The 26,260-nt window shown below is 41.6% G+C and overlaps 1 protein-coding gene across 5 annotated transcripts in view; it reads right to left on the bottom strand.

The window, feature by feature from the left end:
- RREB1 (ras responsive element binding protein 1) overlaps positions 1-26,260 on the bottom strand; it is a 173,227-nt gene that overhangs the window by 46,820 nt on the left and 100,147 nt on the right. For all 5 annotated transcript variants that reach the window (XM_059937862.1, XM_059937860.1, XM_059937864.1 and 2 more), the window contains exons 2-6: positions 19,266-19,383; positions 15,792-15,916; positions 14,973-15,185; positions 11,020-11,109; positions 10,149-10,312 (exon numbers count right to left, since the gene is read on the bottom strand). In XM_059937862.1, the coding sequence (XP_059793845.1) occupies positions 10,149-10,312; positions 11,020-11,109; positions 14,973-15,143 (425 nt within the window). In that variant the 5' untranslated portion in view covers positions 15,144-15,185; positions 15,792-15,916; positions 19,266-19,383. The remainder of the gene's footprint in view (positions 1-10,148; positions 10,313-11,019; positions 11,110-14,972; positions 15,186-15,791; positions 15,917-19,265; positions 19,384-26,260) is intronic.

The raw sequence follows: 26,260 nt of genomic DNA, 5'->3' as shown, positions 1-26,260 counted from the left end.
GAGAAAGCCTGCGAGCAGCAACGAAGACCCAACGCAGCCAAAAATAAATAATTAAAAAAAAAAAAAGCTCTGCTGAAGAGGTTAAAGGGGTATTAGAATAGAGAAAACACAAAGTAGAAGGAAAAATATTTTGGAGGATGTCAGTCTAGCAAACACAAAACAGGCTGCACAAGACAGTGTCAACTGAAATGGGTAAACTTCCAGCTTTGCTATTTTCTTACACTTTGTATCTCATGTGAAGAATAAAATTCTGTGACAAATCACTCTGACCTGTTCTTTTTCTCAGAGAAGAGTGGTAGCTTTCTATTACGTGCAGATTTCTAAAATGTAAAGTAAGAATTCTGAAAAGGACCACAGACTCTCATCTAATAGTGTAAGTGCAAATCCACACAAAAAATGTAAAAACACCACAGAACAAGAAATCCAAAAAAAACAGAAGTGTTCAAATAATAATGAGGATGTGCACAATTCAGAAAAGGTGTATGGCACACAAAACCCTGCTCTCACACCGTCACGAACGTAGGACGCAGCCTGAAATCCTCATGGTCGAAGGGCACAGAGTCTATTTTCTTGGTTTTGTAAATACTCATGCTTACCGGCACGGAGGAGTGACTAGTGGGTTAAACTTTCCTCAGGGAGAAAAGAAAGGAAGGGAACTATAATTTGTCAAATATCTTACGTAAGCCAGACGCTTGGGTATATATTATACAGCATTTAATCCTCATAACAACAACTTCTGTGAGCAAAACGTCACCCTCATTATAGATGAAGAAACGGAGGCCCTCTTCCCCCTTCCGTGGAGCGTCCTTTATCAGCCACAGCCGGAGAGGAAGGAAGAGCTCTCAGAGGACCCACAGAGAGGCCGCCTCTATTTAAACAACTATTAAGTTAAAATAAATGCATACAAATTTCAATTCCAGCCAATGAGATGTGAAGAAAGGCTAAAAACGTTTAAATATAGTCAAACAATAAACTCATTTGGTGAAAAATTAATAATGCTACTGGGGGAAAGCGGTAACTTAGACATTTTGCTCTGACAAATAGATTTACAAATGTTTACTCTCGAGGGGAAAATTCTCAGTCTTTTAATAATGTAGACTCTCAAGACAGTGAAAAGCATATTAAGTGCAATGATCAGGGAATGGGGTATTATACTTTAACGACTTTCTTTTTTCCGGTTAAAAAGAAAAAAAGTTTCATCCCTTGTAATAGAAAAGGCTTTCTAAACTGTATCCCAAATATGTCTATTTCAGTACGGAGTACTAAATATACCGAAACTGCCTTGATACCCAACTGCTATCATGAAATTACCATATAGTCACCGAACACCCACCAGATGTGAGGATCACATGTCCAGCACATTTCATACAGTTGTGCTGACCGTGTATACGACATTAAAATCTCATTCACACAAACCCTTCAACAATCTTTAGAGGGCTGCGATATTTATCATCTTCTAAGTGGACCTGAATGTATAAAGACCTCTGAGCGTCCCAGAAAGGTATTTTCTTCTGATTTGCCTTCCCCCCTAAGGAATAGATACTTAGTTATAGATAAGAAAAGTGTTAGTACATAATCATTTCCCCCTTCTTTTTTATAGAAATATTTCCAAGGAAACAAAATTTTCAGTCCTGGGTAGGGTGACCCACAGATTTTTATCCTAAAATAATTTCTTTGCACGTGAGCTGACCCAATTCCTTCCTTCCCTCCAGGGAATATGTCAGGAAGCAGGCAACTGTGATTGAGACTCATTTCAAGATGGGACTAGCTGAGCCTCTGCGTGCGCACCTCCACTCTTGAGAAGTAGCAGGTACAAAACTAGTGACAGGGTGCCCTTAGAAACTCGATTATTACGGCGACTGATTTTCACAAGGCGCTTCCTCCTGCTGGGCTTGGAGGGTAAAGAAGTGACCCTCCCGAAACACTGTCCTACGTCTGCTCCTTCTGTCCTTCAATGCCGGCCACCTGTTCAGATACCCAAGTTCAGCTGTACATGCCAAGGGCTGGCTGTGCCTAAGCATCTGAGAGTAGTGTGCTAAATTCAGAGCCTCCGCGGTCTCATTCGTCATGGAATAGGTCACATTTCTGTGCAGCGAATGTTTTTTTCCAGCATAATAGGAACACATAAGCCTCTGTTCCTGAAGACTGTCCATTATCCAGCGGCATCCTCAGGGCCTGTGTCTCCTGTACTTAGCAATGGACAAAGGCATGCCCATTGGAGGAGGAAAGCAAAACAAGCAGGTGACACTCCAGGGATGTCCCTGCCTTACCTTCTAAACACACAGCTGAAATGATAATACATCCCTGCTCTCTGGAGGATGTGTTATCCTCCAAAGGATATACCTTCCAAAGAATGCAGAAGTTAGGAAAGCTTGCTCTGGTCAGGGTCTCTCGCCTGTGTGTCCTCAACATGATTCCATGACTCTCTTTACAGCTTAAAAGTCTAGAGTTTGTAAGATGAGGAGCAAAGTGGAAATTAATTTCCTATTTTCCAAGGCAAAAGAAAAATACCCATTTCAGAGGTCTGATTCTTTCTAAATGAGATCCATTGCAACCCTCTCAAGTATCATCACTTCTTCATAGCTCTGCCGTCCAGCACTTTTTGGAAAGTTTTGCAAATTGCAAAGCTCAGTGCCCTTTTTCCTACACTGAGCTCTCCCAGAGGGCGTGCTCTGGCTCAGTTTCCCAAGTTTGTTTTGGAAGACAAGCACTGCTCAATCCAAATTTTCAACATGGGAGCAACTGATAAAGAGTTCTGGGAAGTTAAAAGCTGGAGCCACAGTGATGTTTCCGTGATACATGTTTTGCACTGTGATGGCAGCCTGTTATTCTGCTCAGGAACTAAGCTGTGGTTAGAAAGGTTTGGGATAAAGGATTTTCAAACCTCAAAAACACGAGAATCCGCAGTCAGGGAAGTGGTAACTTGAAAAACTGTACCAGATACGGTAATAAATTGAGACGGTCTCTCCCCCAACCTTTTTCAAAATGAACTGGAATTTGCATCACTCTAGTGTCCCTAGTTGCCAAATATACAATCAGTTTTAAATATCATTTAAATGTATTTACTGGAATTAAATTATAATAAGTTATGGGCTGCATCAGAGCTACAGTGCAACTATCAACATGACAGCACATAACAATTTAATCTGCTCTCTGGTTCTGTGAAGTTTATTTTTCTTTTACTAATATGATAATTCTACTGGGTTGATTATGTGCTGATGGTCCTCTCATGAAACTAAGGTGAAGGAAACTCTACAAAAAGGCCAATTAGCCTAATAAACAAAGATAACAAACACACTTATAAAATGACTAGTGGCCAAAGGAGATACAGCGAGTTGCTTTACAAAGTGGGTGACTGCAAAGAGTACCTCACTATCAGCTAGGAATAACCTGAAATTGGAAAGGACATAGTTCTGGGGGTCCATGCTGCGAAACGTAGAATGAGGCCCTCTGGGTGCTGAAGCAACAAAAATCTGGGCTGGAACCCAGATCTGCCTCCTACATGTGGTGCTCAGCGATAAGCCTGGGGACGGTGGGGCTTATCCAAGAGAACGTGCACACGGAGGTGTGCAGCGTGCGTGCGTGTGCAGATGACCTTTGGAACAGGTGGGCAGGAGGCCAAGGGCAGGGGCACTAGGAGGCCTCAGACCAGCTCTGTGGAATCGGGCCTTGGAGAATCAGATCTAGAAATCTGCATCACAGAGACTCATGTCACGGCAGGGGCCTTACTGCATCTGCACCCCCGAAGAGAATCAGATCTAGAAATCTGCATCACAGAGACTCATGTCACGGCAGGGGCCTTACTGCATCTGCACCCCCGAAGGGGGTGTACTGAAAACCAGAGCCCAGAGCCGTGTCACATGAAACTGACACAGGAAAGGGGGCCCAGGGCAGGTTAGAAACAAGGCAGAACAGGGACTCGGGGGTGGGTGCACCGGCCTGGGCTTAGCATGGGCTCCAGAGCCCCGACCTGTGAGCTCCTGGCTCTCCTGATGGCAGCTGCGGCTGCAGACCTTGAGAAGCAGCAGCAGCCGAAGAAAAATGAGAAACAGAACTTTGGTCTTGAGCACCACACACACAGTCCACTGACCTCCTTCCAGGCTTTGGAAGTCGAGCAGGGATGCAGCTAAGCACAACTTGGGTTTTCACTCTTCTTTTTTAATCCCCGCCCACACCTCCCAGGGCAGCTCCGGCCCCTGATTAATGTAACACAGGTATGTGCTCAGGAGAGATCCCAGCTCACCGTTCGAGTATCAGATTCTGGAACAGATCCACCAGGACAAATAAATCTAACTCTACTCTTTCTGGCACATTTTTGTCAGTGTTTTCACATTTTTATAATTTTTCATTTTCAAAAGTACAGATTCACCAACAAGTGAAGGTGGTAATGACTATGACTGATTACCGAACACCAAATGTTCTTTTAACTCATTGTTTGCAATTTTCTACAGGGAAGACAAAAATAAATGCAGTGTGATAAACTCAAACATTCTAAATAAATTTTTTGGTATTTAAATTACAGGGTTAGTAGAGCAAAAGGCGAAAGAAAGGACAACCTTTCATTTATGTTCTGGCATCACATGCGTAGTCAGTCGCCATACCTCCCTTCAGTGGCACCACCACCATCACAACACTAGTGACCACTTACTTCAATTTATTTATAAGTAGTGATTAACTAACATTATCCTAAGTGCTTTGCATGTGTTAATTCATGAATCCCCACAATGCTCCCATTGGTACAGATATCCCTGCCTTCTACAGATGAAGTAACCAAGACACAGAGAGGCTAATTAACCTGCTAGCGTCACACAGCTAGGAGTGCATACCTCTCAAAGATTATCACAAGGGTGCCTTCAGCTCTGAAAATACAAACTCAGGAACACCCCTCACCCAGGACATTTCCCTAGTACACGGTAAGCCTTCACAATGCTTTCACAAACACTGCATTTGAATACAAGTTCTAAGTGAGGTTTTACCATGCCATTTTGGTAAAGTATAGAGAAATCGAGAGATTTCTGAAACGTTCTGCAGAATCAGGACTAGAACTCAGCCCCCAACAATTAGTCCTCTCCTCCAAATCAAGATGACTCACAATAAAATCAGCACAAAACCCAAAATTAGCATAAACATCCCTAAGGCCTGCTTTAAAAAAATACTTATAAACAGTAATTTACAAACAACTCCAATATGCATTGTGCATAAATGAGAAATGCATCTTAGGGTAATATCAAGGGTTGGGCTATAAAAAATTCAATATAGTTCACAAACAACACACTGTTAAAAAAAAATCAATAAAAAGCGATTCCATGCTCATGAAATAGAGTGTACTATGCTAGTAGGATGGCTCAAATAGTTTGACATTGAAAATAATGCTCTACAACAACATGAAATTATTCCTAAAGAGGGTAAAGCTTGAAAGAGTGCTTTTTTTCTAATACACAAAGTGACACGAAAGCTGTATCAATTATTCCTCATGGCCTCTAAGCCTGACAGCCTATGTTCAAACCTTGGCACTGACTTTGATCTTAAAGCAAGTTTCCTTATCTGCAAAATGGGACGATAACCGTACAAACCTTACATGTAGAGCACATAAAGACAAATGAAAATCCGTGAGGAAACAGAAGACTTAAACAGTGTATCAACCATCTGGAACTGACAGTACGTCAAGAAAACACTCCACCCAACAACAGCAGAATACATGCTCTTCTCAAACAGACGCGGGATGTTCTCCAGGACAGACCATATGCTAAGGCCATAAAACCAGCCTCAATAAATTAAAAAAAAATTGAAATCATAGAAAGTATGTTCTCCAACTACAATGGAATGAAATTAGACATTAATAATAGAAATAAATTTGAGAAGTTGTAAATATGTGGAAATTGAACATACTCCTGAATAACCAAAGAAGAGATCGCAGGGAAATTAGAAAATACTTTGAGATGAATGAAAAAGAAGACACAACATACAAATATTTATGGGATGTGATGGAAGCAATGCTTAAAGGGAAGTTTATAGCTGTAAGTGCCTCTACTAAAAAAAGTTCTCGAATAAATAGTCTAATCTTCTACCTTAAAACACCAGAAAGAGAAGAGCAAGCTAAACCTAAAGCAAGCAGGAGGGAAAAAATCATGTTTAGAGTAGAAACTTAATGAAGGAGAGAACAGAAAAGCAACAGAGGAAAAATCAACAAAATCAAAAGTTCTTTGAAAAGACCAATAAAATCGTCAAATGTTCAGCTGGATTGAATTGACTAAGGAAAAAAATTGAAAAGGCTCAAATTATTAAAATCAGGAATGAAAGAGGAGACATTACTATTGACCTTACAGAATAAAGAGGATTGTAAGGGGACACTACGAACAACTGTATGACAACCAATTAGATAACTTAGACAAAATGGCTAAACTTCTAGAAAAGACATTCACTACTGAAACTGACTCAAGAAGAAACAGAAAGTGTGAACAGACCTATCACAAGTAAAGAGACTGAATTAGTAATTTAAAAACTTCTCAGAAAGAGAAGCCCAGATGGCTTCACTGATGAATTCTACCACATATCTAATTAAAAAGAATTAATACCAACTCTTCACAAACTCTTCCAAAAACCAGAGGAGGAGAGAATATTTCCAAATTCACTCTCTGAGGCTAATACTACCCTGATATAAAAACCAGCAAAGGACATCACAAGAAAACTACAGACCAGTATCTCTTTGCCTATAAATACAGGCAAAAATCTTTTAACAAAACGCTAGCAAACCCAATCTATCAACATATGACAAAATGACTATACATTGTGCCCAAGTGGGATTTATCTCAGGAATAAGGTTAATTTAACATCCAAAACAGAATAAAGGACAAAAACAACTTGACCATCTTGATAGATGTAGAAAAAGCCTTTGACAAAATCTAACACCTTTTCATGATAAAAACACCAAGCAAACTAGGAATAGAAAGGAACTTCTTCAAACTGATAAAGGGCATTTATCAAAAACCTACAACTAACAGCATATTTAATGGGAAAAGACTGAATCTTTCCTCCATAAGATCAGAAATAAGACAAGGATGTCCATTCCTTTCACTTCTTTTGAACATCACACTGGAGGGTCTAGCCCAGGCTAGAAGGCAAGAAAAATAAATAAAAGGTTTCAAAGGAAAAAGGAAAACTCTCTATACTTGCAGATGACATGATCTTAGATATAGAAAATCCTAAGGAATCCACCAAATAACTATTAGAATGAATAAACAAGATCAGAAGGGTTGCAGGAAACAAAACCAATATAAAATTTGAATTGGTATTTTTATACATTAGCAACCAACAGTCAAAAAACAAAAGTAGAAAACAATTCCACTTACAATACCACTAAAAAGAATAAAACACTTTGGAATAAATTTAAAATAAATATAAATAAATATATTTATTTATAAATAAATATAAAACTTGCACTCTTAAAAACGATAAAACATAGTGGAAAGAAATCTATTAAGACTTAAATAAATATCCCGTGCTCAAAGATTTAATATTGTTAGATGGCGATGCCCCCAAACTGACCTACACATTTTGCAATCCCTATAATCTTCCCAGCTGCTTTTTTCTGCAGAAATTGATAAGCTGACCCTAAAATTCACACAGAAATGCAAGCAACCCAGAATAGCCAAAACAATCTAGGAAAAGATCTAAGTTTGAATTTCAAAACTTACCAAAAGCTACAGTAATCAATACAGTGTTAGGCCTCAGGACAGACATACGTATCAATGGAACAGAATTGAGAGTACAGAAATAAATCCTTACGTTTATGGTTAACTGAAATTTGATAAAGGTGGTAAGATAATTCAATGAGGAAAGAAAAGTTTTTAAACAAATAGTACAAAAGACTGAACTTGGATTCCTTCCTTATACTATACACAAATATCAACTTAAAATGAATTGTAGACTTAAATGTGAAAACTAAAATTATGAACGCATGGGGATTTCACTTCACACCTACTGGGGTGGCTGTGATGAAAAAGGCAAGTGTTGGCAAGGATGTGTAAAGCTGCAACCCTCACACACTGCTGGTGGGAGTGTAAAATGATGGAGCTGCTCTGGAAAACAGCTTTGCTGTTCCTCAAAATGTTAAACCATGGAGTTACCACACGACTCAGCAATTCCCCTCCTAAGTATCTACCCAAGAGAAGTGGAAACACATGTCCACACAAAACTTTTACAACAATGTTCACAACAGCATTATTCATAATAGCCAAAGAGTGAAAATGACTCAAATGTCCACCAATTGATGACGAGGTGAATAAGATGTGGTATGTCCATACAATGGACTGTTATATGACAATAAAAAATAATAAAATACTGATAGATGCTACAACACAGATGAATCTTGAAAACATTAATGCTAAGTGAAAGAAGCTGGTCACAAAAGACCGTATGCTATATGAAAAGTCCAGAATAGGTGAATCAACAGAGGGAAAGTAGATGAGTGTTCTCCTAGGCCTGGAGGGTGGGTAGTAATGAGAAGTGACTGATAATGGGTATGGGGTTTCTTTTGGGGGTAATGAAAATGTTCTAAAATTGGTTAGGAGAAAGCGGGGAAACCCCCCAAGAAGGGAGCAGGCAATACCTCTAGGACCGGATTTTGAGGGGTCAAATACACAAGCGACAAAGGACTTTTTTTTTTTTTTTGCAGGTGGGATAAAAGGAGAAGGCAAAACAAAACGAATGGCAAACAGAAGGCAAAATGATACTAACAGGCTGATGTGGAGGTAAAAAAGTAAAAAGCTAAAATGTAAAATGTATCAAAAAACGATGACAGTACTCACTTCCTGCTTTGTACTCAAAAACACTCCTAGGAGGAGATGAGGGGGCAAAGGGGATTGGAACTTATATGGAAAAAAAAAAACCACTTCATCAGAATTCTTTAAAATAGTGATACCTTTCATAATGTCATACTCTACCCTACTTCTAGGAGTTCAGACTGAGAAATCCACAGGATTCAAGTTACGGCAGCATTACTCAGAAATGCAAATAAAAATAATAAATAGCACTAGTTGAGTGCCTGCCATGGGCTAAACTCATTATCTCCAAATCCTCATTAAAAATCTCATTTTAAAGAGAAGGAAAGTGAGGTACCAAGGTTATGCAACTTGCTCAAGGATGGAAAATTTACAAGTAGCAGAGCTGAGATTTGAAATCAGGAGCCTAATTCCAAAAATCCAGAAATTTACCACTATACCAGTATGTCCCAAGTACACCATCAGTGGATCATAAAATGATTTCAGTTGGAATAAACTGGACCATCTCGTTTGAGTATTTATATATGATAAAATATCAATTTCACAACTATATAAAGTCTCCTTTGAATAAATATGTAAAAAACAATGTTAGTCAACTCTTTAAAAGAAATCAACATAACGCCTAAAAGGGAATATGGAAAAATAAAAACAGCCTGATTTTTTGAGAAGGTGAAATTCTGAGTCCCTTTAAAACGTTTTCCTGGATTTCCAATGTTCCTAAATGTGTGTGTAAAAAAAGAAAAGCATTAAAAAAAGTCTGTTCTAACCCTTAAAACATAAGTAATCGTTCTGTAAAGTGCATTTTCCATTGGTTCCTCCCACATTTTAATATACCCACCACTGAGCTCCCTCCCACTTCTGAGTGAGCCTCTTTCTCCCTCAGGAAGTAGATTCCTGACATTTATCAGATTTTCTTTCTCATTTTATCCTATCTTATCCTGAAGCTCTAGGACCAGCCCACTTAACTATTTATTCAACTGCTCCAGAAATTTTTCGCCCTGCAGGGTATCTGGTAGGCATACGCAAATAGTTTTAAAAAGGCAAGGGTTACTCTGCTAATCCTCTAGGGTTCCTCTGTGTCTGATAAGCTGCCCACCTCTGGCACCTAGGCAAAGAAACTCCAACTGGCAAAGGGTCACCCTGAAGATTCCCCCATCGGCCAAAGACCTAGCCCAGGTACTTCTGTTTCCTTGAGCAGACACCTCTGACACACTGGAGACTGTACACGGCAGGCAAACAAAACCATCTCTGGCTTTTCCATACAGTGAACAGAACTCTTTGCACCTTTTGGTAAGATGGATGGAAGGCCACTTTGCTTTCTGTCAGCCTCCAGGCTCCAGCCAGCAGGCAAAGGCTGCCCTCACCCACCTGTGCATGTTCCCGTTGGTGGTAAAAGACTGGCCACACACAGCGCACTTGTAAGGCCTCTCCCCAGAGTGCACCAGCATGTGGCGGTCCAGGGAGCTGGCCGAGCTCAGCGACTTCCCGCAAATGCTGCATGAATGGTCGGCCCCTCCAGTGTCTGTGTTGTGCTGCAGAAAGCAATGATCGCAGTGGTCACTTAGGAAGACGGGTCAAAACGAGGTGATCATGAAATGCACATTCAGAGCTTTATTAAAAAAAAAACTAACACTTCTCAGCCATTTTTTTCTTTTTCATTTAAAATATCGTCCCGAACATCAAAATCTATTGAGACCATAGGCAAATAAATATTCTGTTCTATCAAACCCAAGTTACTAAATGATGCTACTATTCAGTACCATGTTATGATTTGAATATTGTCAGTCCTTCACTGTTCTAGATTCAATACTTGTCATGAACCAGCCACAGCAGGCAAGGGAGAAGGATAAATCTTACAATAAAGAAGAAAAGCCAAAAGAGATCCCAAATCAAGGAAATTCCCTGCTACATGATGTAAGTTTATAGCAATATATAGAATTAGGGTCTACGTCTATAATCTCACTGTACTGTGAGGAGATCTGGTTCACAATGACAAGTCACAGATGATGAAAAGTCTTCTGTCATATGTGGTTAGTTAATTAGATGTTTGCTAAATTCCAAAAAGATATTCTGTGTTGACCTGGGACTCTGTCACAATAACACGGACACACAAAAATTATTTCATGACTGCCCCTCAAAATTAAGAATATTAACTCTAAATTAAACAGCCACAATTCATCCGTTAAGATAAAATCCCATCCCTTCTCTTAACAAAGAAAATACAAAAGCAGCAGCAAACCTGGCGAATGTGCATAGTTAACTGATGCTGTGTAGTGCAAATCTTCTCACACAGGGGACAGTTATAGGAAGACTTCTCCTCTTTTGTTTCCTGAAAAGAGAATAAAAGCGAGAATCCATTTCAGCTCACAGTGAACTAGTGCCTCTCATCTGTGTTATAAATATGTGTCTGACGAGCTGTAGCAACAGAGCAGCTGAGAGCATAGGCCCTGGAGCCTGGCTGGGTATGAGCTTGGGAGAGTGGCCGTCCTGTCTGCCCTCAGTTTCCTCATTTGTAAAATGGGGAAAATAATAGCATCTATTGCATCACGTGGTGATGAGGATTAGATCAATCAGCACATAGAAGGCACCAGAACAGTGCCCCGTACAGGCTAAGTGCTCAGTAAATACTAGTGTTCTTGTTAGGCACCATTTAGTTAATCATCAGTGATGGCGAAAAATTAAGCATCAAGTCACAGCTGAGCTAGAAAAGGGATGTATTTCTCCTCAATTCTGACCCAGGCTCCAGTCACTAGTTTCTACCTGGTCTTGAGTCCACCAAGACACACGAGAGGGAACGGAGTTCTCACGTCAAAAACCCACCCTCCCGAGGGTGGAAGGCCCCTGTACCCACCAGTGTGCCCATCGGACATCAACGGGATCCTTTTACTCGCTGCGAGCACCTGCTTACCACTGCTTATAAATAATAAAAAAGAGTGAGGGAGGGTGCAGTCGCTGGGAGGTGACAGGAGGGAGGGCTGGACCCTCGGGCATCTTTCAATAGGCCTCTTTTTACTTGTACTCATTTGAATGCATTTCTGTTCCCTGAAATAATACCAATTACTGAACACTTACTATGTGCTAAACTCTGCACATACAGAATAGTGTTTTTTCACACAACCGTGAGAAACCGCCACTATTATGGATCCCATTTTCGGGATGAGGAAACGGGTACAGACAGGCAAGTAACCTACCCCCAAATCAAAGAACTATTAAGTAGCAGAGCCAGGATTAAAACTCAGGCCAGCTGCTCCAAAGCCCATACCCTAAACCGCTAGGCTGTATAAGTCTGACCCAAAAAGGATTAACCCCAAGGCACAGAAAGGAAACACCCTTGTGGCTGGCTCATGAGAGATGATGAAAATAAAAGTCACCCTGAAGACCATAGAAACAAATGGCACCAGACGGGGTGGAGTGAACGCATGATGGGGTCTAGTACGCGGCTCCTACAGTGAGAGGGACCCATTTTAAGCAATTAAGCAAATTAAGCCTCATTTTAAGCAATATACACCTGCTCCCAGCCTGTGGCCTTGGGTCTGAGAAATAGGTATGCTGCACGTTTTTTCACTCTCAAATTAAAAAAAAAATCACAGACATGAATTCTAAGGAAGGTGATTAACCCAGAGACAATTTAAAAAACAAAACACAAAAAAACCCTGCACCCTCGCCCAGCCATCATCCACTCCCACTCCTCCCCGAGGCAGAACGTGTGCGTCTGCGGGGAGGAGGGTGTCAGGCCTTCTCAGCCCCACTCCACGACAGTCAGAAAGGAGCTGGCCAAGAACCACCGGGCAGAGAAACCAAAACCAAAAGTAGTAACAACAAAGTGAGAGCACTCGTATAATAATGAGGGATGCCTCACAGCTGGGCCCAAACTCGGTCTTTGGGGTATTTTTGTTAAATTATTAGGTTAGTGATAATATATATTAAAAAGTGTTTTTTTTTTTTTTTTTTAAAGAAAAGAGATTCATCGGTAGGATGGAAATATATGTTAAAAAGTCAGGCCTCCAAGTAGCCAGCCTCTTGAGGATTTTTAAATTCTTTTTTAAAAAAATCATCTTGCGTTCCCCTGAGGCAGATTCCAGACACGCTGAGTGGCCCCTGGGGCTAATGGGAATGATGCTGGGTTTACGGGGGGAACTGGAGCCTCACCGTTCTCAGAGGTGGGCAGCGGCACGCTGCAGACCATAGCACAGGTCCAGGACATCCACGATGGTCTGGGAGAAGGAAGTCTCCAGACTCAGATTTAATTTTTAAAAACAAATCAAACAGAGAAGGGAGCACCGTGATGCTGGAAGAGGCCCTACTGGAGAGTGCTGAATCCAGTGGCTGTGGCCGTGCTGGTGGAAGGAGCACGCTTCCTGAGCTGACAGATAAAATTAGCAGCTAATGTGATAACTAACCATTCCATAATGAAACTATCTGGCACCCTTGTTGGCTTCCGGCTGTGGCTAATCTGCCCTGGAGCTCTGCTAGCTGCTGGGCTGCTCCCCAGGGCTCCCTCCCAGCCCTCCTGTCTGTCCCAGGTGAGGACGACGCACTCTGCACTCTCTCTCCCGCACCGCGCTTGGTTTTTTTAATGCACTGTCTTTCCCATACTACCTCTAGCCCAGACCTCCTTTCAAAAACTCAGCCAGTGCCCTAAGGAACCCCAGAGGACACAGGAAGTGGGTGGGAAATGGCCCAGGCACCCCTGTGGAGTCAGCTCCACTTACCATGCCGGGATGGAGGTGCCGTGGGCCCCCTCTACCTACTGTCTCTGAATCACTGGGAAGGGACCAGAGCCTGGACTTGGGCCAGGTCTGCCTGTGCTGGGGCGATGCTGGGCTCTAAGGAAGAGCTCGGCACCTGGCGCAGTACCTGGCTGGAAGGAGGAGGGGGCTGTATATTGTGAAATAGGGGGATGGATGGAGGGATGGACAGATAGATGGATGGACAGTCACATGAGAGTGGAAATAAACCTTTTCTTCCCAGAGCTAGCACGCCTTCTCGGCTCAGGCCACAGTCAAACAGGCTGAGAATTTTCTCAGGTACCCATAGGAAGAGAGGCACGCGGAGACAAGGGAAAAAAGAGAGAAAAAGTATCAATGCCCCAACCCTAAAGCATCATTTAACTCTTCCAAGTCTTCAGCCTTGAGAAAGAGGCGGAGAAACGGACACTCCTGTGCTGCTGGAGGGATTTTAGGCAGGGACAGCTTTTCCTGGAGGGCACATCGTATCAAAAGCCGTAATTCATGTTGTACGTCTACAGATTTATAGAAAACCATCACACTATGCTCAGACAATTCTGTATAAGGACAGTCACTGTGGGATTGTTAACAAAAAAAGAAAATTAACTCACAAAAGCCTAACAGGTTTACCTTGCCGTCCACCCCCGGGCCCTGGACAAACTCAGAAGACTGCCTTCTCCCGAGGGTTTGGTGGGACCCCATTAAATCAGTGACGCCGAACACGGAACGTGCACATCACGTGGACGCGGAGTGGACAGGGCAACGGCTCGCCTCGCTCCCTGAGCTTCACGCGCCGCCGAGCACGCTGCCGCAGGACAGCAACACCTTCTCAAGTGCCCCGTTTGTACGTTAATTAAAAGACGCATCTTATTTCCCAAGGGAGCAGACATGGCCTTTCATAACGTCCCTGCCCTCCCATGTGCTCTTCTCCACCCCTCCTGATCTCTGAGAAGTCAAGAGGAATAATAAGTGGCATCTTGAGCGGAATTCTCGGGAGCCCCATTGTGTGCTTTGTCGAGGATGGAAGCTGAAGAGCGGCTCCAGCAGAGCCGGGACTCATCACTACCTAATCTGGAGACACTTAAAAAAAAGTCAAGGCGGTGGCATCAGAAACCCAATTAACCAGCTGCATGAACGAGGAAACAAATCATGCCACAGGAGAGGAATAAGTCGAGTTGTCTGCCTCGCCTATCCCGTGGAGAAAGCTCGCATTCAAATCAAACCACACGGCAGAGAATAAGGGCGCTTTCACTGATACTGACACCACAGCATGGAAAATTTTCTCTACGAAGGGAAACTGACATAAGCTATGAGAAGTTAGCTCTTGAAAAAGGATTATGGCCTCTGGGTATGTCCATTCAGTTCTGACCACATCCGAGTTTCTGGCTTAGGAAGCTGGGGCTCAAGGGGACATCCTTCTCCCAACACTCCCATGGACGCCACAGCCGGGCACACTAACGCTTACCTGGTTCCTTCGGCCAATCCGATTTGGTCCCGGAGGCTTCGTGGGGGACCTGATGCTCTGGGGGCTCCCACCATTCTCGGCAACCTTCCCTACGCTCATTACCGCTGACATCATGGTGTTGATGGAAGACAAATCTGAACCTTCCAAGCCAACGGGCGAACTTGACGTCATTGGGACAAAGGTTTAAGCTTCTAGGAAGCCTCGGCCACAGAACTGAAAATCAGAAATTGCTGATGTGATCACTGGGAAGTTTAGGCTTCTGTCACAACCAGGTGGCAGTGGCCATGGCTGCCACCGCTGCAGTCGGGTTAAAACCCCTTCCTCAATTCAAGCTGACACTCATATGACTCCTATGACTTAAGCTTTCATCTAAACCAAGTGCTGTCACACCAAACCGATAACCTTGCTTCCTTTCTGAGCATGTGCCACTGACGAAGCTGCCCGAGGCAGGTCTTTCTGCCTTTCCTAAGCTTTCATTAGGCGGAGTGGGGAAGGCTACAACAATTAGGAAGCCTGGGCGCTGCCATCTGGCCAGCACCCACCTAACAGTCTAACTCACTTACTGCTATGTGCATGTTCTAGACCTAACAACTAAGGATGAGAAACCTCAGCTTTCACTTAAACTCCACGCTACAATACCGTGATTTTAATGTGGAGCCCGAACTGTTAGGACAACTGAGAAGCCAACACTATCACCCAACACTATAACCAAATTTCAAATCAGCGTAAAAAAGACTGTTTCTTAAAACATGCAAGTACATAATATAGCTGTACCCCAGAAAATGGACAGAAGAAAACCCAGCCCTCACTGCCAATCACCTCCATTCTCTGCCCCAACTGATATACTGTGAGACCTTCCCCTGCTGTAGCGATTGCCCACGTGGAGGAGGAAATGAGGCTGGGTTCACTTCTTTTTTTTTCTTCTCTGGTATCACTCGTTGACACTGGAAAGGAAGCAAAGGCAAAAAGGTTCAGTGAAAAAAAAACAGAAACCATTTGTTTACCATGATCTCAGACCACTATATTCACAAGACTACAGGGGGCAGTGTGAGAGGAGATGCCTAAGTCTTCTTCTTCTTCTTCCCAAACCACATTCTGTGGTTGGTTTTCACCCTTAACTGAGGTTCCCTACAGTGCTGTCACCCTCACTCCCAACAGCCAAAACGATTCTGTGGTATTTTATTTTCTGAAGCTCATATTTATATCCATACAGCAAACTTTCTCTCATACCCTACTCCTGTCTCCCACAAGGACTCTCAAGACTCCCACTTGACCATCTCCCGCCTCCCCCTAAAACTGACCAAAGATAAGGCAGTAAAGGAGTCAGAGTCTGAAGGCTAAAGCCTCTAAAGGCTCAGAGTCTAGGAGGGATTAGGTCAGACCTTAAAGAAACTTGGTAATACAAATAGGTTGACTGAAGGGAAAACTACAGCCCATGTACACATCAAACCTTACTTCTCCAGGCCTTTTCTAGTTATGCTTCTTCCATAGATGTACTATGGCTATAGGTATGGCCAGAAATAAGTCTCCAGGTCAACTGTTTCCCTTATTTTACCTGGGAAGATATTCTCTAGCCACGTATCCTGTTATGCTCCAGTGTGCATTAAATTCTGCAAGTCCACAGCTGCCTCAGAGATCAAGCTAATTATCTCAGGAGCAAAGTGGATACTTAGGAACAACACCAGAAAGAATGTGATGTCTTGTGGTTCCTCCTCCAACTCTAGGAGAAGTGACCTAGGATGTGACAAACGGTAACACCCAGAGCAGCTGCAAACATGTCCAGCAGCAGAGCAGGAAAGCCTGGGGACATAACTTTATTAAGTGATGCTTCCATCAGCTGAGAAGTCCTGAGCTAAAACCTTACCCAAGAGCCAAAGTGAACCCCAGGAACAGTACTTTCCTTGTCAAGAGACAAAATGTGCCTTCCTTTCAGTAGACATTTTGAAGATATGACTCTAATACTTTTCCAAATGGTAAGTAAGAGGACTAACTACCAAACATACAACTTAAGACCACTGATCCAGCCTCACCCCTCACATCTTTCCCATTAAAAGAGGAAACCTTGAGCTGGCGAGCCGCCTGCCACAACTAAGACCTGGTGCAACCAAATAAATAATAAATTAAAAATAAATAAATAAATAAATAAAAATACACATTAAATTAAAAAAAAAAAAAGGAAACCTTGGTCCAAAATTAAAACAAACAAAAAAACAACAAACAACCCCCCCCGAAACCCCAAAGCTGTTGTCTTTCCATGAAGTTTCCTCCATATATGGAAGACCATTTAAACTTATTAAAAATTATGCTTTAAAACTTCCCATTTTGACTGTCTTTGAAAGTTTATTTGGGAGATTCCTCTCTAGGAAAAAAACATTCAACATGAGTACACACATATGGAAGTATACACACACCTCATTTTCTTTCTTAAAGGATTTCTAACAAAAGTATCATCAGTTCCCCAGAATTGTTGTCATCAATCAGTATATGATTAGTTCCTTGATTCAAGGGGACATCTTCTATACCAAAACCATCTCATTCTTTTAAATATATATCCCCCATAGTTTTAATGTACATCAAATTATAAAATAAATGACCAGAAATCTTTATTGTAATTACATTATGTCAGTAAAAATAAAGTTAACCTTTCCACTAATTTATAGTAGGAGTTTAGATGATCTTGCTTTTGTCCTATTACTACACTTAGAGAAGAAAAGTGTGGTAGAGTTTTTCAGACCAGGAATAGATTAGAGAAAACACCTTTTAGATAAATATAAAATTATAAGTTACAGAAAACATATTCTAATTCTTTCACTGAGTAGGGAAAGAAAATGGAGAAAAGGGTAATAGTCAATATGAAAAGTAACAAAAAATATATTCATCAAAAAGAGCCAAAGTGCCAGTAAGAATTTTTGTCACAATCATTATAACATCAAATATACATTCTTGCAAACTACCTAAATGTCCTAAATATAGAAAACCCAGCAATAGTCACAACAGTTAACCAACCTAAGGGCTGAAAGTTGCAGGGGCTTATATCCCAACTGGGAAAGGAAAAAAGTCATGCAAACTTGCTGTTTCCCATTTTGTCTGGACAGGAAGACATTTGCTAAATTTATTTCCCCTTTGGGATAAAGTGTGAAGTGTGACACTACCCACTGAGGACACCAAGATCACCTACATTCACTTCCTTTTCCTTGTTAAAATGTAAGTAAATAGTAACATTTAAAAAAAAATACAAACTCTTCTCATCTTTGATCAGAAAGTGCAATTAACAAAATGACACTCCCAGTTACACTGTCTGACAAGAAGAACAGTCACTGGACTCATCCCTGAAAAGCTGTTTCAGAAGCAACCCAAACCAGCCTCTCAGACCTATTCTAAGATTTTCCTCCAGTTTGTGCTTGGTTGGGTGTTATGCGTGAGCTCTCCTTTAGGGAGGATGGAGCAGGAAGAAGGGAAGGGACCTGGTGTAAAACAATGTAGCCCATTGTTCCCAGTCAGAAAACACAAATCCACTTTAACGTTGAGGTGCATTTATGCACTAATTTAACCGGAAGCCAGCAGCCAGAATTAGTCAGTTCTACCTACCCCATGCCCGACCGTGGACCACACTAGAGCAGTAATCCAAACTGACCAACCTAAACCTTCTGATACTCAATCTCAGGGGCTGAAAGACAGGTTTAACACTTTAAGGTCCATTTACAAAGCACACTTTCTTTATAAATACTTATAGTCCGTATATTTTCATTCTCTCCTCTGCTCCCTGACACCATCCTACACATCAGCTCCATCACTGCAAATTAAAAAATAATAATACTAACCATAATAAACAAAATAAAAATAAAAATCACTGGCCCCATTCTAGTACAATCTCCTCCAGCTGCAACCAGAGAGGAGTGGGAACCCAGATGAGGCCCCCAAATCACAGACATGAAAGGAAATCGTCATCACCATTGACATGGCCAAGTGGACTGGCCTGGTGTTCCAGTTTTGAACACAAAGAGTTCAAACCTGCGGGTGGGAAGGAAGAAGCAGGGAACGGGGGTGCCTGCAGCGTTGCTTCCTGTGAGCCAGGCCCTCGGCACGCTTTCCGAGACTTCTCATCCCACACCCCCGGCTCTTAGGTGCGGAATAACTAGCAGTTCACAGTGAGAGTTTCACCTCGGTTTTGCATCAAAACCTCAGGAGGACCCCAAGCAGAGGGTGGACCGCTCAGTGGGGACATGGGGAGGGGAGGGAAGACAACATTCAAAGTTACTGTGACTCAGAGAGGGTCAATAAAGTTTAACTGACCAGTTTATCTTCGTCTTATCAAGCTGGCTCTCCTTACTGAGGAGCTGGTGCTGGCTGGGCCCAAGCGTGGGCAGGGTCACACCTCAAAGCCACCACCTCTGGGACAGATTGGAGCAACCTACAAAAACAAGAAAAGGTGACATTAAGAGGGAGTCCAGACCAGACAAGATCCTGTCTCTGTATCATTTTCTCCACTTAAACCACTGGGAGTCACAAATTAAAGACAACAGCATTTCCCATCCCCTGCCTGCACTTATAAGCAAACTTCCAGCAACTAGGTCAATTCCACCCGAGCAAGAGCAACTGGAATCGAGTGTGACTTGGACGGAAGGAACCCCCAAAGCATGCCCCAACAACATCGAGGGCATCATCACGTGCAAATGGCCGAGACCAATGGCTCCAAGTGAAGCTTTGAGCATCGAATGGCATGCTGACAGAAGATGCTGATGGAGTGCCACTTTAAAAGGAAGAGAAGAAAAGACCACACTAAGTGCTATCAGAAACAGAAGGAGAAAAGAAAAGAGTTGAAAGTAAAACATATGGAACTAAACAGCCCCTTAAGTAAAGCAGTGACTATTACGCCTTTTCCTGAGTGATGGGGAAAATGTCCACAACAGTGCAAATAGGACCAAAGGTGTATCTTTTCCTTTCTGTAGGGAAGATACAGAAAACTCCTCAAATTACACATGCCCTTCAAGAGTTTGAGAAAGTCTGCTCTGGGGGGCCAGGGGCCTCAAACCCCCGACCTGGGAAAAAGCTGTGTCTGGTCCTCTGCAAACTTAGAGAGACCTACAACACAGCATTTCCTAGAACTACACGTCCAGAGAAAATGCAAGAAATGTTTAAGAAAAACCTAGAAGAATTAAACAACAAACACCTAGAAGAATTAAACAACAAACAAACAGAGATGAACAATACAATAACTGAAATGAAAACTGCACTAGAAGGAATCAACAGCAGAATAACTGAGGCAGAAAAACGGATAAGTGACCTGGAAGACAGAAGGGTGGAATTCACTGCCACGGAACAGAATAAAGAAAAAAGAATGAAAAGAGATGAAAACATCCTAAGAGACCTCTGGGACAACATTAAACGCAACAACATTCGCATTATAGGGGTCCCGGAAGGAGAGGAGAGAAAGGACCTGAGAAAATATTTGAAGAGATTACAGTCGAAAACTTCCCTAACATGGGAAAGGAAATAGCCACCCAAGTCCAGGAAGCACAGAGAGTCCTAGGCAGGATAAACCCAAGGAGAAACATGCCGAGACACATAGTAACCAAATTGACATAAATTAAAGACAAAGAAAAATTACTGAAAGAAACAAGGGAAAAACGACAAATCACATACAAGGGAACTCCCGTAAGGTTAACAGCTGATTTCTCAGCAGAAACTCTACAAGCCAGAAGGGAATGGCACGATATATCTAAAGTAATGAAAGGGAAGAACCTACAACCAAGATTACTCTACCTGTCAAGGATCTCATTCAGATTCGATGGAGAAATCAAAAGCTTTACAGACAAGCAAAAGCTAAGAGAATTCAGCACCATCAAACCAGCTCTACAACAAATGCTAAACGGACTTCTCTAAGTGGGAAACACAAGAGAAGAAAAGGACCTACAAAAACAAACCCATGACAATTAAGAAAATGGTAATAGGAACATACATATCGATAATTACCTTAAATGTAAATGGATTAAATGCTCCAACCAAAAGACACAGGCTCGCTGAATGGAGACAAAAACAAGACCCATATATATGCTGTCTACAAGAGACCCACTTCAGACCTAGGGACACATTGAGACGAAAAGTGAGGAGATGGAAAAAGATATTCCATGCAAATGGAAATCAAAAGAAAGCTGGGGTAGCAATACTCATATCAGATAAAATAGATTTTAAAATAAAGAATGTTACAAGAGACAAGGAAGGACACTACATAAAGATCAAGGGATCAATCCAGGAAGAAGATATAACAATTATTAATATATATGCACCCAACATAGGAGCACCTCAATACATAAGGCAACTGCTAACAGCTATAAAAGAGGAAATCAACAGTAACACAATACTAGTGGGGGACTCTAACACCTCACTTACACCAATGGACAGATCATCCAGACAGAAAATTAATAAGGAAACACAAGCTTTAAATGACAAAATAGACCAGATAGATTTAATTGATATTTATAGGACATTCCATCCCAAAACAGCAGATTACACTTTCTTCTCGAGTGCACAGGGAACATTCTCCAGGATAGATCACATCTTGGGTCACAAATCAAGCCTCAGTAAATTTAAGAACATTGAAATCATATCAAGCATCTTTTCCGCCTGCAATGCTATGAGATTAGAAATCAATTACAGGGAAAAAGACGTAAAAAACACAAACACATGGAGACTAAACAATACGTTACTAAATAACCAAGAGATCACTGAAGAAATCAAACAGGAAATCAAAAAATAGCTAGAGAGGGGCTTCCCTGGTGGCGCAGTGGTTGAGAGTCTGCCTGCCAATGCAGGGGACGCGGGCTCGAGCCCTGGTCTGGGAAGATCCCACATGACACGGAGCAAGTGGGCCCGTGAGCCACAACTGCTGAGCCTGCGCGTCTGGAGCCTGTGCTCCGCAACAAGAGAGGCCGCGATGGTGAGAGACCCGCGCATCGCGATGAAGAGTGGCCCCCGCTTGCCACAACTAGAGAAAGCCCTTGCACAGAAACGAAGACCCAACACAACTAAAATAAATAAATAAATAAATAATTTAACAACAACAACAACAACAACAAAAAAAATAGCTAGAGACAAATTACAATGAAAACATGGCAATCCCAAACCGATGGGATGCAGCAAAAGCAGTTCTAAGGGGGAAGTTTATAGCAATAAAAGCCTACCTCAAGAAACAAGAAAAATCTCAAATAAAGAATCGAACCTGACACCTAAATGAACTACAGAAAGAACAAACAAAACCCAAAGTTAGTAGAAGGAAAGAAATCATAAAGATCAGAGCAGAAATAAATGAAAAAGAAACAAAGAAAACAATAGCAAAGATCAATAAAACTAAAAGCTGGTTCTTTGAGAAGATAAACAAAATTGATAAACCTTTAGCCAAACTCATCAAGAAAAAGAGGGAGAGGACGCAAATTAATAAAATTAGAAATGAAAAAGGAGAAGTTACAACAGATACCGCAGAAATACAAAGCATCCTAAGAGACTACTACAAGCAACTCTATGCCAATAAAATGGACAACCTGGAAGAAATGGACAAATTCTTAGAAAGGTATAACCTTCCAAGGCTGAACCAGGAAGAAATAGAAAATATGAACAGACCAATCACAAATAATGAAATCGAAACTGTGATTAAAAATCTTCCAACAGGGCTTTCCTGGTGGCGCAGTGGTTAAGAATCCGCCTGCCAATGCAGGGGACATGGGTTCGAGCCCTGGTCTGAGAAGATCCCACATGGCGCGGAGCAACTAAGCCTGTGCGCCACAACTACTGAGCCTGTGATCTAGCGCCCACGAGCCACAACTACTGAAGCCCGTGCGCCTAGAGCCCATGCTCCGCAACAAGAGAAGCCACTGCAATGAGAAGGCCACGCACCCCAATGAAGAGTAGCCCCTGCTCACTGCAACTAGAGAAAGCCCGTGCACAGCAACAAAGACCCAACACAGCCAAAAATAAATCAAAAAAATAAATAAATTTATATTAAAAAAAATCTTCCAACAAACAAAAGTCCAGGACCAGATGGCTTCACCAGTGAATTCCATCAAACATTTAAAGAAGAGCTAACACCCATCCTTCTCAAACTCTTCCAAAAAATTGCGGAGGAAGGAACACTCCCAAACTCATTCTATGAGGCCACCATCACCCTGATACCAAAACCAGACAAAGATACTACAAAAAAAGAAAATTACAGACCAATATCACTGATGAATATAGATGCAAAAATCCTCAACAAAATACTAGCAAACAGAATCCAACAACACATTAAAAGGATCATACACCATGATCAAGTGGGATTTATCCCAGGGATGCAAGGATTCTTCAATATACGCAAATCAATCAATGTGATACACCATGTTAACAAATTGAAGAAGAAAAACCATATGATGATCTCAATAGATGCAGAAAAAGCTTTTGACAAAATTCAACACCCATTTATGATAAAAACACTCCAGTAAGTGGGCATAGAGGAAACCTACCTCAACATAATAAAGGCCATATATGACAAACCCACAGCAAACATCATTCTCAATGGTGAAAAACTGAAAACATTTCCTCTAACATCAGGAACAAGACAAGGATGTCCACTCTCACCACTATTATTCAACATAGTTTTGGAATTCCTAGCCACAGCAATCAGAGAAGAAAAAGAAATAAAAGGAATCCAAATTGGAAAAGAAGTAAAACTGTCACTGTTTGCAGATGACATGATACTATACATAGAGAATCCCAAAGATTCCACCAGAAAACTACTGGAGCTAATCAATGAATTTGGTGAAGTTGCAGGATACAAAATTAATGCTCAGAAATCTCCTGCATTCCTATACACTAACAACGGAAGATCAGAAAGAGAAATTAAGGAAAGAATCCCATTCACCACTGCAACAAAAAGAATAAAATACCTAGGAATAAACCTACCTAAGGAGGTAAAAGACCTGTACTCAGAAAACTATAGGACACTGATGAAAGAAATCAAAGATGACACAAACAGATGGAGAGATATACCATGTTCTTGAATTGGAAGAATCAATATTGTGAAGGTGACTATACTACCCAAAGCAATCTACAGATTCAATGCAGTCCCTATCAAATTACCAGTGGCATTTTTTACAGAACCAGAACAAAAAATCTTAAAGTTTGTATGGAGACACAAAAGACCCCGAATAGCCAAAGCAGTCTTGAGGGAAAAAAACGGAGCTGGAGGAATCAGACTCCCTGACTTCAGACTATACTACAAAGCTACAGTAATCAAGACAATACGATACTGGCACAAAAACAGAAATATAGATCAATGGAACAGGCTAGAAAGCCCAGAGATAAACCCACGCACCTATGGTCAACTAATCTATGACAAAGGAGGCAAGGATATACAATGGAGAAAAGACAGTCTCTTCAATAAGTGTTGCTGGGAAAACTGGACAGCTACATGTAAAAGAATGAAATTAGAACACTCCCTAACACCATACACAAAAATAAACTCAAAATGGATTAGAGACCTAAATGAAAGACCGGACACTACAAAACTCTTAGAGGAAAACACAGGAAGAACACTCTTTGACATAAATCACAGCAAGATCTTTTTTGATCCACCTCCCAGAGTACTGAAAATAAAAACAAAAATAAACAAATGGGACCTAATGAAACTTAAAAGCTTTTGCAAAGCAAAGGGAACTACAAACAAGACGAAAAGACAACCCTCAGAATGGGAGAAAATATTTGCAAACAAATCAACGGACAAAGGATTAATCTCCAAAATACATAAACAGCTCATGTAGCTCAATATTAAAGAAACAAACAACCCAATCAAAAAATGGGCAGAAGACCTAAACAGACATTTCTCCAAAGAAGACATACAGATGGCCAAGAAGCACATGAAAAGCACTGCAACATCCCTGATTATTAGAGAAATGCAAGTCAAAACTACAATGAGGTATCACCTCACACCAGTGAGAATGGGCATCATAAGAAAATCTACAAACAACAAATGCTGGAGAGGGTGTGGAGAAAAGGGAACCCTCTTGCACTGTTGGTGGGAATGTAAATTGATACAGCCACTATGGAGAACAGTATGGAGGTTCCTTTAAAAACTAAAAATAGAACTACCACATGACCCAGCAATCCCACTACTGGGCATATACCCTGAGAAAACCATAATTCAAAAAGAGTCATGTACCACAATGTTCATTGCAGCTCTATTTACAATAGCCAGGACATGGAAGCAACCTAAGTGTCCATCGACAGATGAATGGATAAAGAAGATGTGGCACATATACACAATGGAATATTACTCAGCCATAAAAAGAAACGAAATTGAGTTATTTGTAGTGAGGTGGATGGACCTGGAGTCTGTCATACAGAGTGAAGTAAGTCAGAAAGAAAAAAACATATACTGTACGCTAACACATATATATGGAATCTAAAGAAGAAGAAAAAAAAAAGGTTCTGAAGAACCTAGGGGCAGGACAGGAATAAAGATGCAGGCGTAGAGAATGGACTTGAGGACACGGGGAGGGGGAAGGGAAAGCTGGGATGAAGTGAGAGAGTGGCATGGACATATATACACTACCAAATGTAAAATAGATAGCTAGTGGGAAGCAGCCGCATAGCACAGGGAGATCAGCTCAGTGCTTTGTGTCCACCTAGAGGGGTGGGATAGGGAGGGTGGGAGGGAGGGCGACGTAAGAGGGAAGAAATATGGGGATACATGTATATGTATAGCTGATTCACTTTGTTATAAAGCAGAAACTAACACACCATTGTAAAGCAATTATACTCCAATAAAGTTGTTAAAAAAAAAAAAAAAGACACATGCACCCCAATGTTCATTGCAGCACTATTTACAATAGCCAGGTCATGGAAGCAACCTAAATGCCCATCGACAGACGAATGGATAAAGAAGATGTGGTACAGGGGCTTCCCTGGTGGCTCAGCGGTTAAGAATCCGCCTGCCAATGCAGGGGACACGGGTTCGAGCCCTGGTCCGGGAAGATCCCACATGCTGCGGAGCAACTAAGCCCATGTGCCACAACTACTGAAGCCCGCACTCCTAGAGCCCGTGCTACACAACAAGAGAAGCCACCGCAGTGAGAATCCCGCGCACCGCAATGAAGAGTGGCCCCCGCTCGTCGCAACTAGAGAAAGCCTGCGCAGAGCAACGAAGACCCAATGCAGCCAAAAATAAATAAATAAAATAAATAAATAAATTAAAAAAAAAAAAAAAGAAGATGTGGTACATATATACAATGGAATATTACTCAGCCATAAAAAGGAATGAA

This window comes from Balaenoptera ricei, chromosome 11 (genome assembly GCF_028023285.1).
Source record: "Balaenoptera ricei isolate mBalRic1 chromosome 11, mBalRic1.hap2, whole genome shotgun sequence".
NCBI lineage: Eukaryota > Metazoa > Chordata > Mammalia > Artiodactyla > Balaenopteridae > Balaenoptera > Balaenoptera ricei.
This window is presented reverse-complemented; position numbering and strand designations above follow the sequence as displayed.